Raw genomic sequence first — 18,286 nt, 5'->3', positions numbered from 1 at the left:
TTAGGTTCTATGGTAAGAGTTGCCTTGATGGCGGTCATGTTCTAATCCGCCATTTTGAATCAGACAAAAGTTTTAAACAAAACGCATAACAGTGACACCTTATTAATAGCAAATTTTACCATAACTCCAACGGTATAACAATTTTTGCTTTATCATTAACCAGCACAAAATTAAATGGATCGCTCCTTACGACTACTACTTTGACGGAATTGTTAACGACAACTGTGTCAAGTGTAACTCGATTGCCTTTGTCAGGTGTGTTCACTGTGAGCAGAGCATTTGTGCAAGTCATGCACTCTTTTCTGAACTACATATTGATTGTACTAATTGAGGACTTTTCTGGAAGAAAGACCCAAGTTCAATTATGACTCAATTCCACTTTGGTCATTTTTCCCTGAATTAGCTACTTGTTTATGCGATAACAAATGCTGGTTAATGATAAAGCAAAAATGGTTATACCGTTGGATTTATGGTAAAATTTGCTATTAATAAGGTGTCACTGTTATGCGTTTTGTTTAAAACTTTTGTCTGATTCAAAATGGCGGATTTGAACATGGCCGCCATCAAGGCAACTCTTACCATAGACCTAATATTTATCCATCTGCTTTTTATTTAATTATTATCATTAACACAAAATTTACAAGGTGGGGTAAAGGACTAATACATATGCAGCAACAATATTTAATTTCCCTGTAACTTTTTACCAATTGCGCGTAAATCAAAATTAACGTCACCATTGTTCTTCTGATTAAATTTGCGCCTTAAATCATGTATCACATGACCCTATTCCTATTTTAAAAACTTAACCTTAATTCAAAATGGCGGATTTCAAGATAGCCGCCGTCAGGTATACCCTTACTATATGACTTCCCCCTAGTCCTAATATGTACCCATATATTTGTTATTCATCTTTTGTCGTTACAAGAGGTCTTACAGAGCTTTTACCTCCAACTGTATGAAGACTATTCTGTACTTCCATGTGATGTTCTGGTAGCTGTATCTCGTAAACCCCTGGAGCTTCGCACCTAAAACTTCACTGAAATACTGACCACATTTAGTATTACTTTCTCATATGTGTCTCAGTCAGCAACTCGATTCACCCAAACGTAAGGTTTACTTGTCAGTATGTCAAATATGCAATCAGATTCCATGGAGCTTAATTTGGTGAAAAGTTATTGCCAATTGAACGTTGTATTTACCTCTTTCTTCTAGATGTAGAACCATACCGTTAGCACGTGAGGAATGCATCGAAATATTCAAACTGTGGAGCGGGAGGAGTGCCTGTACAGTGGTTACCGATTGCAAACAGAATCATCCACAATATGACTGTGTTACATGTTGCAGTGTCACAGTAATTAACTAAATTTGAGGAGACGGGCACATTCGTGGACATACGTCGTAGCGGACGATCGTAGAGAGCTACAGATAAAGCAACGCCTACGGCAGTGCTGACTTCTTTCTCGATGTGGCCCCAGAGGAGCACACGTCATTTATTAATGCAATGTGGGTTGAGTCATAGGGTCTGCGCGTGTATAAGTGCATCCGTACAAGGTGCAAATGAAGCAACATCTCCACGAGAACGATGTTGATCGCTAAGTGCAGTGAGTAATTATGGTTAACATTTTTATGCAAATACTCTTTTCAGATGAAGCTGACCTCTACGTAAATGGGAAGGTTAATAGGCAGAACATGCACAATTGGTCACCTGACAACCCCGCGTGCAAGACCCCTCCAACATGAATAGCGCAAAGAAAATTAATTATGGTGTTGGCAGACAAATGAGGAATACGTCTAATCAGTCACTTTTTCATTCCATAAAATTAACTGCGGAATAATACCTCACGCTCGTACAGGGATAGATATTGCGAGCTGCGATGCCCGAGGATGGTACATTCTCGCAGTTTTTTCAACACCATGGCGCTTTCCTCATTATGGATTCGTATTGCGTCACTACTTGAACAATTCTCTAGAACATGGGTTGATCGACGAGAGGCAGTTGAATGGCTGCTCGATCACCGGACCTAACGCTGTTCAATTTCTAGCTAAGTGGAAAAGTTAAGGCTATGGTTTGTGCAGTAAATATTCATAATTTTTATCATCTAGAACAAAGTATCGCCATCGTCTGTGCACAAATTTGACCCTATATCCTACTTTGTGTCCACAGCAATTGGAAGAAGCTTCTGCAAATGTTTATTGCTCAGTAGGAACATGTGGAACATATACTATAACCAGGGGTAAAAGTGGACCTGAAAAGGTGGGGGGACGGTAGGTAGCGGCATCACTCCACGCCGTTCCTCCTGCCTATCTCTGCCCATTGTACCATTTTAGGATCTGGGGGACGCCCTACATATTTTTCAAGGTGGGGAACTGCGTCCCCCGCGTTCCCCCTCGCTTTTACCCCTGACTATAACAGCAAAATGTGTTCGAAGTGGGAAAAATCAGAGGCGGTGTGTTTTATTACGATTTTGACTCGACATATCGGCTATCTAAATGTTCAAATGCAGTGAGGTGTGAAGCCTACAAGATTGCATTTCTATTTACATAATGTCTGAAAACCATTGGAAAGCTTCTTTTAGTTACGGAGAAAAAACGGACAGACTGATCCATCCATCGTGAACAACTTTCTGGAAAAAAATAAATAAAAATAGCCCTTACCTTGTATCAGAGAATTATACACCAAAGTGCTCAAAAGCCGACTTTTAATATTAACAATTTCCAGCGGGAAAACTCCTGGACCACACACTCGAATGAGGGGTATTTCAAACTCCCGTAAGATCTGCCCCCACAGCAATCCCCTAAATCCGCCCATGCTCAAAACACGACGCTTATAAGAATTCAGACAAGACGACACATACATACATACGAAAGAAACAATTCAATACGGCACATCAAAATATAAACTAGATGAACTTCTTTGAAAACACCTCATTTTACAAACAAAAGGTAGAAAAAGGTAAAAATGTCAGTATTGTCAACTTAGAATCTATATAAGAAATAAAATCTTTTTATGTGCAAAGCTATTCGTCAATACGTATAAAAATGGATTTATTAATGGTATTTAGCATTTATTCTTCCGTGAAGGTATATCTTGATCACTAAAAAACCAGAAACGGTATGTCTCTATCACTGGAAAAAAAAAAAAAAAAAACAGAAGGGTATGACATACCACTACATATAGTCTGACTTGGTTCACTGCCAATAACATTTCACCAGAATAAGTTACATGATATCTGATTGCATATTTGACACCCTCAGAACATTTTAGTGCATGGCCATGTATCACACTACCCACTTATCGTCCGTATTACAATTTCGAATCTAAGATGGCGACCGTCCGCGTGATGTAATCCGAAAGTATCCCTCTGGGCCTAATGTGTATCTCTTATCTCGCAATCAATGAAACTACATCCCTGTAGTTTTCAGAAAGGATGACAAGGGACTTCTGATGCATCCTGTATATAATAGTTGTATCAATAATGACGGGTATACCAGCTAGGCTAAAGGAGACGCTGATGATGATATAATGAATGAAATGGTGGAATGAAGAAAGTGGGAGGAAACGGGAGAACCCCGAGAAAACCCACTCACGCGGTGTTTGTCCACCACAAAGTTTACTTGGCGCGAGCTGGGATCAAACCAAAGACCCCAAACACCAGAGGTGAACGCTCTACCACTGAGCCATCGAGTCCCGACAGGAATATTTGTTGAAGTCTACTGTCTTCTTCAGTACCAAGATTACACAAAAATGAGCCTATGGTTTTGATGGAATTCGAACCAACATTATATGTATACTCTCTCAGCGAGAATCAAAGCTGGCACCAAGTTTACATATGCGCGCGCATTGTATTTTACTTATATAGCTCACAGAGCTATGGGCGAGCAAGCAAGGCACGTGCCCCGGGCGTGTGGTTGGAGGGGCTACTAAAAGAGAGGTTATATATTAGTACTTTTCCATTTTGGTGTTTAATACTTTTCATCAGAGTGCGAAATCATGAAATCAAAGTGGGGGAGACTGAAGGACTGAAGAGAGCGAGAGAGAGGGGGAAAAAAAAGCTGCGCAGTCTTACACTTCAAAGAATTGTAGTGAAATGAGAAGGTCAGAATTCAAGATGACATTCGGATGCTTGGCACGAAGAAAGACATTACAAGCAATTTTGAAAAAAAAAAAAGAAAGAAAGAAAGAAAAAAACTTAAATAATGTGATATATTTTGTAGGCTTTGGATATGTATGTTTTAGTTGGCATCAACAATTATTGGTGTGTTTTGTCACAATTGACAGTTTAGCGAGAGACTAGGCTAACTGACAATTTTAACTTTCTGAAAGAAAAGGAAACAAATGAAAACAGCACGTTACGAAGGATACGACTGATATTCATAGTTTGGCTTAGTATACAACAGGGGTGGATCCAGGATGGACTACTGGGGGGCGGTGGGTTGTAATGCCACTACTTACAAGATAGAGCTACTTTTAAGAGATTCAACTCTGGGTGGGTTTTATTTTATATTAAAATACACAAAGTTTCCTCTTCTTGGGGGAGATAGACCCTCCCTGGATCCGCCCCTGTCTCAGGACAAGCCACACAGACAAGTGGTTGAGGAAAAGGTCAATTAATGACATTAGTATGCTGTTCCGTCAAAATCTCAATCTTGACCTGGATGTAAGATAGCCTGGTCTCTCACTGAACCCCTCAATTGAATGTTTAATATGTAAATTAGGCACTTCTACATCACAAACAGTAAATATAACCTACCTAATTCTACGTTTTTAAATGCATTTCTACAACTGATTGTAACTTTAAAGGTTCTCGTGAAGATTAGCTGGCGGAGGTTACCTAACATAGCCATGAGTTATCAAATTAACAGTTGTGCTTCGTGGGTGATGATAATGATCCTGAGGTTAGATGTTAAATTGGACTCGAGAGCGGAACAAGGGCTGATCTTATTCGTGTCTCAGACGGGGCATGGAATGGAACGAATATGAAAATAAGGTTGCTGTAATAGTTTTTCATAGGGTTTGTAAGATTTTCGAAACACTTGGCAATTTTTTTTTATCAAGACTTGACATTTTTTTAAGATCAAGACTTGTCAATTTCAAGTTTCATCCCCCTCCCAATCTTGTAATGCTCGCTACGCCGCTGTAAGCAATACATATTTTCGACAATATTCGTTGTTCATCTGTTTCCGCTGGGTTCCAACGTGGTGAGCTGCATATGGGACTTTTAATAGTGTTATTATAATGAGAAAGAATTGCAAATTATGTTGATGTTCCTAAAAGAGGGAAATTGAAAGAGAAATTAAATTAAAAATAAATAAGAGAGAGAAAAGTAATTACTTGAAAATAAAAATAAAGTCTTTGAGTTTAATGTCCCACGATTATGCTGTTAGGCTAAGGGAGTCGGTGATTAAAGCAAGTTAATGATTATGGAATATTTGGTGAAATGAGAAAGTGGGAGGGAACCAAGTCCCCGAGAAAACCTACGAGCACGTATATGAAAATGAAGTAAAACATACACTGGCCTATGCTTTCTTTGTTTAGCAGAGTCATAGTTTGGAATCGAAAATGTGTTTTGCATCCTTGTATTTAGAGATTGAGAGTGTAAGTAACGAAATCACTTAATACATCCATTAAGATTTCGGAAAGCGAAATCTAAATTTAGGTAAGCTAACTCCATGTATTAACTGCTTGCATCCGCTTCGTACATTGTTCGAAGGGTCACGAAACAAATCACCTCATTTAGTCTACACATACCTAGTACTAGCGTTAATTACCTGCTTCGTTGGGTGAAAATAAGAAAACCAGTAATACATGTATGTTACGTTAGTCAGTCACTTTTTTTTACTATTACGAAACGCTCTCTCATATCGGTTATTTTCGATCATTTGTAAGATCCGTCTCCCCTCTTTCCCTCCCCAAGTTTCTTGGCTGAATTTTGATATAAATAGTATCGGAAGTGTCACTGTCCATTTCTGCGCCCCCGAAAACAATGGATTTAGATTAGGATTAGTTCACTTAACTTAGTAAGCCTACACAGCTTTGGCGCGGCTCGACTTGTTGGAAAGCAATCCAAAATCTAAACAAATAAATCGATCTCATTGGGGTTTAGTAAAGTGTATCGTAAGTCAAGAAGATTGAGAATCACTGCCTCGATTATTCACTTCAATTAATCATCAAACTCCTTTAACCTGAAGTAAATAATCGTGGAATGTTTAATTAAAATTATAATTTTATGGCATCTAGAAAATGCACATATCGTACATTACGTTACATTACCATTCAATCGCAATAGGTTATTACAGACATGTGGTTGGCTTGAAGCTTAGCGTCCTATTCAGCGCCAAGACTGTGTACTACCTACACCTACAGCATAATATGGAATTCTACTCGCATGATCTTCGATCAAGATTTGAATCAACGGGAGGATGAAGATTTTCCCTCTCGTCAAGTAATTTCCCCAACTCGCCAAAGAATTTCTTCCTTGCCGGGAAAATATTTTCCCTCATTTCATATTTTACATATTATATACTATATATTATATCTTGCATCACTGAGAAATAAAATGCTTGGATTGTATATCTGAAAAGTCGCCCCCTCCCCGCAGGCACGTAGCCACGATTTCGCAATACGGGAGGTCCGTGACGAAATACTGTGGTTATCACACCAGGGGTTCGATCAATCTAAACTATTTTACTGACAACATATCCATATTGATTTGTTAGGACAATAAAATGAGGATATGTTAGTAAGTATTTTAATTAAAGAATTATGAAGAAATCTTGCGTAAAAGAATAGAAAAAAGTATTGACAAAGACATAGTCTTTCGAGGTCATTCGAACTCGGTTCTTCTCGTCTTCTTTCTATTTCTCTTATCTTAGTTCAATGCCGTCAAGGATAGCAACGAGATCTCTTTCGGGAGTAAAGACATCCTATAAAATGGATTAGTGTTGCCGCGAAATTCAAAATGGTTCATATTATTAGTAATTCTGGGCATTGCTTAAGTTCTGACAGGCTATCTGAAAGAACCGGTTTATCGATCGTCATTTGTAGTCCATAGGCTTACTGGCGCAAATCCCGGGGGGATGAGGACATGTCCCCTCCAATCTTAGAACTGGGGGGGGGGACTTTCCCCTCAATAATCCGATTTGAAATGCGTTTTTTGGAGAGAAATGTGATGATTTGTGTCCGATTGCCACAAAGGAAAGTAAGATGAAATTGATGTCCCCACCCCAGAATAAGCCTTAAATCTGCCCGCCTCACAATTTTGAAGACAACTCTGCTCCCCTGATCCTCCGCAGCATTGTTTTTCAACTTCATAAATATTTTGAACATCCTTAAAAAAATTATGAGAACTGTCTTACCCGTCCCTCCCAATCTTGAAGACAGATTTGCGCCGCTGCATACGGTTAACATGGAGCTAGATGGAATTCGGAATGTTCCGTTACAATAATATCCAATTTCAACTTGATCCGCCCCCCCCCCCTCCCGTTTCCTCCACACAAAGTTCCTCGTAAGAAAGAGTAACCAAAACGCTTATTGTAGCTTTATATTTTTGAGGCTGATTCATCTGTTTCTTTCTGTTTCATCTTTCCTTAATATTTTTCATTTCTGGATCCGAAGGGGGGGGGGTCTGGACCCACCCTTTGGCTACGTGCCTGCTTCCCGTAAAAAGCTTCATTCGAACCCTGAATCAAACAACTCCATCTGTAAAGCAGTGCTGAGTTGATTTTAATATCCTTTTCTGCAACGAGGCTGTATGAGACGTGGACTTACTGATTAACATGGCCTCCGAACCACTCCCGCCGGGAATCGAACGCGGGTCTCCCACACCAAAGGCGCGTACGCTAACCGCTTAGCCATGAAGGAGCTCATATCTAAAGCAGTGTAAGCAACAACAACAACAAAAAGAAACACACACACATACTAGAAGTTTGCGCAATTGGGGATCAAAACATTCTCAATGAAGTATGAGAAATAGTAAACGTCAATCAAAGTGGGCTTCTGCTTATTCTTTACTTCGTTAATACTTAATTCCTTCTAGAAATAGTGAAACAATACTATGAAGACACAGTACTTAAACATAATCGAAAGAATAAGACAAGGAAACAGAGTAATTTCCGACTAATTAAACTAGTCATATATACTATACCTAACTGTTACATTGTATTTCTTACCATATTACGAAAGCGATATAACTTTTTTACCAGCCATAGAAGCTGGACGCAATCCAATACTGCAATTTAGACGCTGCAACGAAAGCTGCAAGTCAAACGCCTGACACTCCTAACTCTTCAAACTGTGTAATAGCTGTTTCAAGCGGCCTACAACTTATGACCTTGAAACTATGTGCTAGTAACCAAATTAATGCCAAGGTACAATACAAACACCTCAACTTGCCACAATGACGTCAACACAAGGAAAAAAAGAAAAACATATAATTTTTGGTTCGAAAATTATGAAACAATAATAATAATGTAATTCTCAGGAACTCAAACATTAGTTAACTAGAGAACATAACAAGCAAAACAAAACAAAACAAAACAAAACAAAACAAAACAAAAAGAACCTTAAACGTGAGCTCTCCCTGACTGCTGTTTTTAAATTTCAGTGAGGCTGTAAAATATGTTTTGTTTTATTGTTAAAAAAACAAAAAGAAAAAGAAAAATAAAGAAAGAAAGGAAATAAATTTTGTTGCAAATATCCTAGTAAAAATAGGTTTCCTAGACACAAGTGGCTCCGCGTAGCGTAGTTGCTAACGCTCTCGCCTTCGGTACGAGCGGACCCAGGTTCGATTCCGGTAGGGGCACTCGGTCAAAAAAGTATCAAAAGCTTTTAAGTCCAGACATCCTGAATGAGGCTTTCTTGGGTTTTCCTCATTTCACACCAGGCAAATGCCGGGTGGTACCCAACATATAGGTCCCAGGCCGTTTGCTTCCTTCCCTTTCCCCGGATAGTGTGCTCACCAAGGGACGTCATAACTCACATGTGACGGGCTAACAAGGTCATTGATGCCGAAAGCCCAGAAATCTAAATCCTAAATCTTCACTACACAAGAAAATATTCGCGCTGAAAACGGTTTCTTAGCAATTATGTTAAGCAGTCCTGTAGTAAATCTCCATCAAGTAATAAACCGTCACATATAAAAAGGAAAGAATAAACACATAACATTCATTTTGCGTACCTTGAAATGTAAAAAGTTACAAAACATTAATATTCAAAGATTTCTCAAAATTCAGATTAACCCATTTCTTTCTCCTCAACCATTAACGAGTTACAATAGTAAGAATTGTAGTCATAAATCACATTACTTGTTTAGTACTATATTAAAGCAAGTTATACTAAAGGAATATTTAACTAAAGTGATAGTTTACTATTGCACTTACCCAGGCTTTTCTTTCCTTCCGCTCTTCTTTTCCGTTTGTAAACAACCTCGTTTATAAACCAGCTCGCAAGCATACGACAGTTGTTTCATGACGTCATCTATGGTGCAAGAAAGAGGTGTCTATAGGCGGTCAGGACCTCACACACAGATGGACGTATATAACATATAGCTGAAGTATTTAACATACGTATACGTATAAAAAATACGGAAGATTGTTAGATGTCAGACATCCTGCAGCGACATGATATAACATCCAAGCGCGTTAAAGGCAGTAGCTGTGTAGCATATGGATAAAGTACGCTCCGTACAGATTTCCTTAGTAAACATAACGAATCCTTGTATTTGTACAATATACCGCTGTCCGGATAATGGATTTTTCTCAGTGTACCGCTTAAAAATGCCATCGCTTTCCCACTCGTATCGCTATTTCTGAGAATAGATTTTAAACTTTTGATTTGAATCATTACCCAATCTATTCTTCCAAGGGGTTTCTCATGTGAAACAGAATAAAGTCTTTTTTCGTGAAATAATATTTTCCGCGACAGAACGATCCAAGCAAAATAAGATATTTAAAAATCAAATTCGTCGGATATTCATCTCATACGGTACTGAATTTATCTTTAGATTTGAATTTTCCAAGAGAAATCGAGTTTATTTGCATTCTGGCACTGATTTAGGACAAGAATTTGAAAAAGGGTAAACTGAAGTCCAAAGAAGATGGCCGAAAATTTGTTCACAAACGGGATGTTCCTGCTCCTTCACGTGTGCAGCCACGTCGAATCTGTGATATGCGGGGAAGAGAACTTCTTTATATCGTCGACATAGGAAACTTCAAATACAGGAAGCATCAGAAAAATGAGATCAATGTCAATTCTCTAGAACCTGTTTCACTTGTATCTTCCTGCAGCACTTCCTCCTTGGGGTGCGATCTTCTTGGGAAAACGTCAGTATGGAATTTCGAAGAATTAAGACTGGTTAATTAAACAATCTTACGAAGTTAAAGTATTAATACGGTACTACCATTTTCTAATACTTTGAGTTGTTGGCGAAAAAACACTACAAATATATTCAAAATACAAGGATTTTGTAATGAAAAGTTCTGCCATTAAAATTATTTTTTAATTTGATAATCCCCAAAATAAGCAAAATTGGTGTAAAAACAAAAATAAAAAAGCGTTATGTAACAAAAGGGGAGGGGTTCAGCCTTGCATTACGAAGTTTGACAGGGGAGAGGGAGGGGGTAAATTTGATCAGAAATAGCGTTACGTAATATGTGAACGACGCCTAATGCCTATTACGTGTGCTACCTATATGCAACACGTTTTTGAATGACTCCAATGTCTCCATTAGTTCTCGAGATATGTACGTTTGAAGCAATATGTACAAAATTAAGTGGTCTTTTCATCGATATCTCGATCGATTGCTTGTCATCGCCAATACTATCATTCCTCAAAATACAGCACTTTCCTGGTTTGACATATATATATATATATATATATATATATATATATATATATATATATATATATATATATATATATATATATGGGGTGCGACAGCGTTCATAGCGTAATTTGACTTGCATAGTGACGTACTGCATGAATGCGCGCCAGCTCGTGCCACATTCGTGTACTAATGAGCTGCCATTTCGAATGTGACAGTGATATGGAGCGGTGGAGTGCACAGCATCGTGCCTTTGCTGTTGAAAGTTATTTCAAGAATAACGACTCTGTTATTTCTACCCAGTGTCTATTTCGGCAACATTTCAACTTGGGACGTCATGCGAAAGTTCCAGATGGACGGACCATTGTGAGGTGGGTACGTGCATTTCGAACAACAGGTTCTGTTTAAAATAGCAAGCCGGGAAGAAGTGAAAGAACTGTGAAGACACCAGAAGCCGTGGAAAATGTTTGTGCTGCAATATTGCGTACCCCAAAAAGATGTGCTCGTCGTCATTCGCAAACTGTGTATATATCCGATCGCTCATTCAGGAGAATATTGCACGAAGATCTCCATTTTCACCCAAGCTGCAGATTGTTCAGGAAATTAGGCCTCGCGATTGGGTTTCACGAGAAACATTCTGCTTAACCATGCGTAATCTCCTTCGTAAAATCCACAACCATCCTGATGTCAGATGAAACTCATTTCGAGTTATGTCGTTCAGTGAATAAACAGAATATGCGTTATTGGAGTGATGTAAACCTGCATGAACTGCACATCAAGCCCTTGCACAGTTCTCGTGTCACAGTGTGGTGTGGAGTTGCTTCCTTTGGGATTATTGGCCCTTACTTCTTTGAGGGTGACAGCGGTGTGGCTGTAACTGTCACCAGTGAACGCTACCTAAAGATGCTGCAAGACTTCGTTCTTCCCCAATTAGGTATGGTCGATGTGGATGTGGAGCAATTATGGTTTCAACAAAACGGAGCGACCTCGCATACAGCCAGAATTTGCATGGATTTCTTGCGATAGACATTTTCAGGTAGACGTTTTGGTGACATTTCCTGGCCGCCTCGCTCACCTGTTCTTTCATGTGCAGACTTTTTCCTTTGGGGCTACCTGAAGCAAGGTTCCGAACACGTTGTGCCACTATTTCTGAGTTGAAGGATCGCATCAGAACTGCCGTCGGCAATGTCCCAGGGAATATGTTACGCCGAGTTATGGAAAGCTTCCAACGCCGCCTAGATGAATGTGTTGTGCAGAGGGGGCATCATTTGACAGGAGTCATATTCAAAAAGTAATCCACGCAATGGACAATGACTTACACATTAGTGATACACATATAAATATCAGCTGACAACCTTTTCCCGTCCGTAGATTGCATATTAGTTAAAATGGAGAAAGTGTTTTTTTCAGGTGCAATAGTTAATAACATTTTGTCATCTCTAAAATGAAAAGATCCTAAATGTCGATGGTTTTGTTATCGATGTTCGTGCGTGTCGTGAATGTATTGCATTGTCGGTATTTTAGCTATCTTTCGTTTTCTGATTTTCGATATCATACACTACTCACGTTTTAGTTATCAACTTTATGTGCCGTCGAAGTTTTAGCTAATGATATTACGTACCGTCTGTGTTTTGGTTGCTAATTTTATAGGTGTCAATATTTTGAAGTTGATTTTTGGTTATCTATGTTGGACGCCGATATCATGCACTTTCATTGTTTTGATTGTCAATGATTTAGTTGTCGACGATTTGGTTGTCAATGAATTGGTCATCGGTGATTTAAGTGTCGATGATTTGGTTGTCGATATTTCAGATGTAGATTTCTTAGCTATGATTTGGTCGTCGATGTTTTAGGTGTCGATGAATGGGTTGCCGATGACTGTGGATGATTTGGTAGTCGATATTTTAGCTGTCGATGATTTGAGAATCGATGAGTTGGCTATCGATGATATGAGTGTCGATAGTTTGGGTGTCAATGATTGGGATGTTGATGATTTGGTTATCAATATTTTAGGTCGATGACTTGGCTGTCAATGAATTGGATGTCGGTTATTTGGATGTAGATGTTTTGGTTATCGATGAATTGGCTATCGATGATTTAGATGTCGATGTTTTGACTGTCAATGATTTGAATGTCGATGAGTTGGCTGTCGATTATTTGAGTGTCGATGAAATGTGCCGCCGATATCAAGTGCCATCGACGAAATGTACGTCTATGTTATTGGGTCGATGATTTGACGTGATACTATTCTTCATTTCGCCTCCTAGATGTTGACAGTCGAGTCATTTCACCTAGCAATAATCTTTAAGGAGTTTGGTTTACCAAAAAATCCTTTATATATATTTACTCTGTCTGTCAGTGTGTCCATCCGGGAGAGAAAAAATCACAAGAACTACTTGGTGGGTCAACTATCAATTTTAGCCAGGATATAGAGAGTCAACAGTTTGAAATCGTGTTTGTTGATGAACATGATCCATTCAGTTGATCCCAAAAATCAGTTTCCGTATATTTGTATGGAAATAATTATCAATATCTTCCTTGCTTGATAGACTACCCGCAATTCTGTTGAGATTAGCGGGTTTGTATAATGTTCAGGATGCAATATACTAATCTGTCTGGGGAATAGAACGCTAAAAAAAAATAAATGACTTTCTACTCGATAAATCTAAACATTTAAATATTTTCTATTTTCAAATACTTATTTATCTTAAAGTGTCTTCACTTAACTTTAGTTAAAATGCTTTGAATGGGGAATAATAGGGATGAGGAAAAATGCAAAAATTTAAACTTTATTTTTCACGATGTGCACATTGTAATAAACCAAATTCCTTCACGTAGTATACACTATGTCACTGTTACTTGGTTTTACAAGTAGTTTCCCGTAGATTGTTGATACAATTAATAGAATATACATGTAATGTTTTCTTTTTTTTCTAGGTATCCGGTTCTAAATTATGGCAAATGGAAAGATCTTGTATGTGTTGTCAAGAGAGCGGAGAACGTGAGGCAACTGTCTCTTTATTCTGTCCTAAAGCCAAGCCTGGTGAACGCAAGTTTAGAAAAGTAAGTGGGTATAAAATATTGTCATGCATCCTTCGTAACAGTTCTAATATTAGAAAATGTGGCGTTTCACAGCAAAGTTTATCTGCTATTCTCTCTGAATAGCTATTCTATTAAATACAGGTTCAAGCCTATTTTATTACAAGAACTGTAATTAGGCTTCATTACACAGATATTCACTTGTACACGTCAATTAATGCTTTTTCGATACATGGTACTCTGAGTCAGGAAACTAGTTTCTTGTCAAAGGTAAATATGTATATGCACAATATTTTAGGTCGTCTGGAAATATTTGAGGATGTTCAAGTTGTTTACATGAACACATTGAAGTATTGTGCCGGTGCTGTGCCATCAGTTGTAGCTCTCTAAAAATACTCATAGAATAAGGTGACTATTGGGGATGGAACTGATGCACAACACGGTACTTAATAACTAAATTATGATTGAATTTAAATAAAATTAAAATGTTTCTAATTTTGAAAAATGACTAGTAGGGAAAAGGTGAGAGAGAGAGAAAGGTTATGATTAAAAGATAAAGGATGAGCACTAGCCTGATAGATCCAACGAAGCTGGCGTCGTCCTAGTCATCTGGAACGATGAATGTTTTCCCCTGGAAGAGCCTGGATAAACTGGAGACAGTCAACATCTGGATCTCTATCCTGTTGATCTGCAAGGGGCGTCGATTATGCGTCTTTACGATGATGTCCTCCTACACCTTCATTCTACTAGTCTGCTGAAGCTTAATGAGTCTGCGGTGAGAAACCAACAGAATGGTACTCTTGACTATGGAGCTGGTTATTCTCCAACGGTGCGATCCGCTTCTCTCGACGATCCTGCACCTATCCTAATCGTGAGTCGAATACCCCTTGTTGTTGTGTTCCTCTTGGTTTTGTGTCGCTGAAGAATGATCACTTTGGAGTTCAATGAATGGGGAAGTATCAGGCTATGCTTGAAGATATGCGGAAAGGCAATGAGGAAACTAGTCGTGTTTATTAACAAATATGCGTTTACAAAAGCTGTCTGAGAATGTACAATCTTGATCAAAGTTTCCTTCCGATGAATTTTCAAAAGTTCATGATTCTGTCGTTGATAATGCAATTTAATAAAATAATACAAATTAGCGAATTAAATTCACAGTTACTTCTAATACACAGTCACTTCATTTCAAATACACAGTTACTTCACAGTATTCCCAGTTCTGCAAAATATGCAGATCCTACATTTTTCTAAAATTTCTGTGATTTGCTGTAAATGGACAAGAGCAGTTTTGGAACTAGACAACTCAATTATTCAATTCATCTAGATCGAATGTGCAACACATATAGGTAATTTCGTCAATATTTATCGATACTTTGCAGATAAAGTTTGAAAATAAATCAACTGCACGCATATCCTTGTAAAGGTGCACAAGAATTTGGGTTAGTATTTGTTATCATTGATTGATGCAAAAATAAAATGTTATTTCTGGTATATTTGTTTGTAGCTACAGGCAGTACCAGACTTTTTTTTTTCCTGGATGGCCATAGATAAGTCATGAAATGTTCTATAAAAATTTATTTTTAAAACTATATCTCAGAAACTTTAATGTACGGTAGGTGTAATCATAAGAAGATGTAATGATGCTCTGTGTGCTATGGAGCTACGAGGGAAACCCTCAATGCCGACCTTTATTCCGAACAGTTGGAGAGGATGTATGCTGCATTACGCCAATAAAATATCCTGCATTGGTGAACCGAAAATGCAATAGAATAACGCAGTACCACAACTTCGCTTGAAAAACGCAACAAAAAATTCAGAAACTTGATGGCATCGAATTGATGCCACACCTGGTATATAACCCTGGCTTGCTTCTTCGAATTACTTCCTGTTTCAGTCCATGGCTCACTTCCTGAAATCACGATGCTTCACCAACCAGTAAGAGGTGGAAACAGCAAGAAATGACTTCTATTCCAACAAGGACAAGGCGTGATATCGAGGAATTGGCAGGAAAGTGGCTGCAAACTGTCCCTCCAACACGAGGGACTTATGCGTTGAATATTAGCCTAATTTAATTGTACTGCAATAACTACAGGTATATTGTATATCAAAATATTGCAAGACTTACGATTCAACCTTGTATATGTTGTATACAACAATCAGTACATTAGAAAACCTTTCCCATGAGTTTGGAGTGATAAATCGTTAACTTTTACCGATGTGACTTCTCTCACGAGCTGCCTCTGGAGGAATATCGGAATGAAGTTGGACGCCTCCTCCGGCCCGTCCAATCCCCAGACCTAAACACAATTGAACATTTGTCGTTCGTTATGGACACACAAATCCGATGCAGATTTCCGCCTCCATGCTCTCTCATGACACTGACAAGTAAACCTTACGTTTGGGTAAATCGAGTTGCTGACTGAGACACATATGAGAAAGTAGTACTGAATGTGGTCAGTATTTCAGTGAAGTTGTAGGTGCGAAGCTCCAGGGGTTTAGGAGATACAGCTACCAGAACATCACATGGAAGTACAGAATAGTCTTCATACAGTTGGAGGTAAAAGCCCTGTAAGACCTCTTGTAACGACGAAAGGTGAATAACAAATATATGGGTACATATTAGGACTAGGGGAAAGTCATATAGTAAGGGTATACCTGACGGCAGCCATCTTGAAATCCGCCATTTTGAATTAAGGTTAAGTTTTTAAAATAGGAATAGGGTCATGTGATACATGATTTAAGACGAAAATTTAATCAGAAGAACAATGGTAACGTTAATTTTGATTTACGCGCAATTGGTAAAAAGTTAGAGGGAAATTAAATATTGTTGGAGCATATGTATTAGTCCTTTACCCCCACCTTGTAAATTTTGTGTTAATGATAATAATTAAATAAAAAACAGGTGGATAAATATCAGGTCTATGGTAAGAGTTGCCTTGATGGCGGCCATGTTCAAATCCGCCATTTTGAATCAGACAAAAGTTTTAAACAAAACGCATAACATTGACACCTTATTAATAGCAAATAACGACTAATACATATGCTGCAACAATATTTAATTTCCCTCTAACTTTTTACCAATTGCGCGTAAATCAAAATTAACGTCACCATTGTTCTTCTGATTAAATTTGCGCCTTAAATCATGTATCACATGACCCTATTCCTATTTTAAAAACTTAACCTTAATTCAAAATGGCGGATTTCAAGATGGCCGCCGTCAGGTAAACCCTTACTATATGACTTTCCCCTGGTCCTAATATGTACCCATATATTTGTTATTCACCTTTTGTCGTTACAAGAGGTCTTACAGGGCTTTTACCTCCAACTGTATGAAGACTATTCTGTACTTCCATGTGATGTTCTGGTAGCTGTATCTCCTAAACCCCTGGAGCTTCGCACCTACAACTTCACTGAAATACTGACCACATTCAGTACTACTTTCTCATATGTGACTCAGTCAGCAACTCGATTCACCCAAACGTAAGGTTTACTTGTGAGTTATACAGTACACGCTGAATGGTGTAATATTTCACTTGCTACCATTCACAACCTCTACGACTCGATTCCATGTCAGATCATAGCTGTTCTGAGGGCGAAAGGTAGTCCAATTACATACTAATCTGGTAAGTTGTACTTTTTTAAGGTGTTTCTACTAAATTGATAAGTAAATACTGTATATCTAAGCTGTACTAAACCAATATTTTTTTCTATCTGTTATTAGTCTTAACAATAAATTTAGTTACATCTCTATTTACGCTCTGTTTTATCTCCTAATTACAGGTAATAACGAAAGCTCCCCTTGAATGTATGTGTCGCCCTTGTACAGGAGTCGAGGAAAGCGCAGTCATTCCTCAAGAAATTGCTGCCTACGCTGATGAAATGCCTTTTAATGGACACTTTAGGCGTACTATGCAATAAAAAAATTGCAATTTCAAAGATTTGTGTTTTCATTTATTATTTCTCCAATAACATAGACTAAATTTGTTTATGCCATGACTGATAAATCATTATAGTCAGTTTCGTATTCAGGTATTTTATGTCTCTGCTCCTCTAAAAAATGTTTCCGTCCTTCCCCTTCCTTATTTATTGGTGTTCAGTATAGGTCTAAACAATATGGCTGCTTAGATTGAGCCACCAACAACAGGGTGGGATATACAGAACGACATACACGGACATGTTGAGAGAGAATAAGCCATAGCCTTAGTTCCTAGTACCAGTAACGTCGTAACGAGAGAAATCGGTCATGCTGTAATAGAGCCTATTTCAAGTGTGTTCTCGGAAAATATGCAAAACATACTTCACCCTCCCCCCGCCACCTTGTGACGGACTAAACCTCCCCTTTGTTTAGGGAAAACAAGTGAATGACCTTAGCTGCGTTGCCAATTTGTCATTCAGTCGTTTGGTCTTGACGAGTGAAGATCATAGGC

General features: G+C 38.4%; 1 protein-coding gene across 1 annotated transcript in view; it reads left to right on the top strand.

Annotated features, from left to right (window-relative positions):
- The window catches only part of LOC145668863 (chitinase-3-like protein 1), a 240,630-nt gene extending 222,847 nt beyond the window's left edge, over positions 1–17,783 (top strand). Inside the window, exons 6-7 of the mRNA XM_081737090.1 lie at positions 13,758–13,883; positions 17,640–17,783. Of these exons, the coding sequence (XP_081593216.1) occupies positions 13,758–13,883; positions 17,640–17,777 (264 nt within the window). The 3' untranslated portion in view covers positions 17,778–17,783. The remainder of the gene's footprint in view (positions 1–13,757; positions 13,884–17,639) is intronic.
- Positions 17,784–18,286: the final 503 nt, after the last annotated feature.

The sequence above is a fragment of the Thermobia domestica genome, chromosome 13 (assembly GCF_964235325.1).
Source record: "Thermobia domestica chromosome 13, izTheDome1.hap1.1, whole genome shotgun sequence".
In the NCBI taxonomy this organism is placed as follows: domain Eukaryota; kingdom Metazoa; phylum Arthropoda; class Insecta; order Zygentoma; family Lepismatidae; genus Thermobia; species Thermobia domestica.
This window is presented reverse-complemented; position numbering and strand designations above follow the sequence as displayed.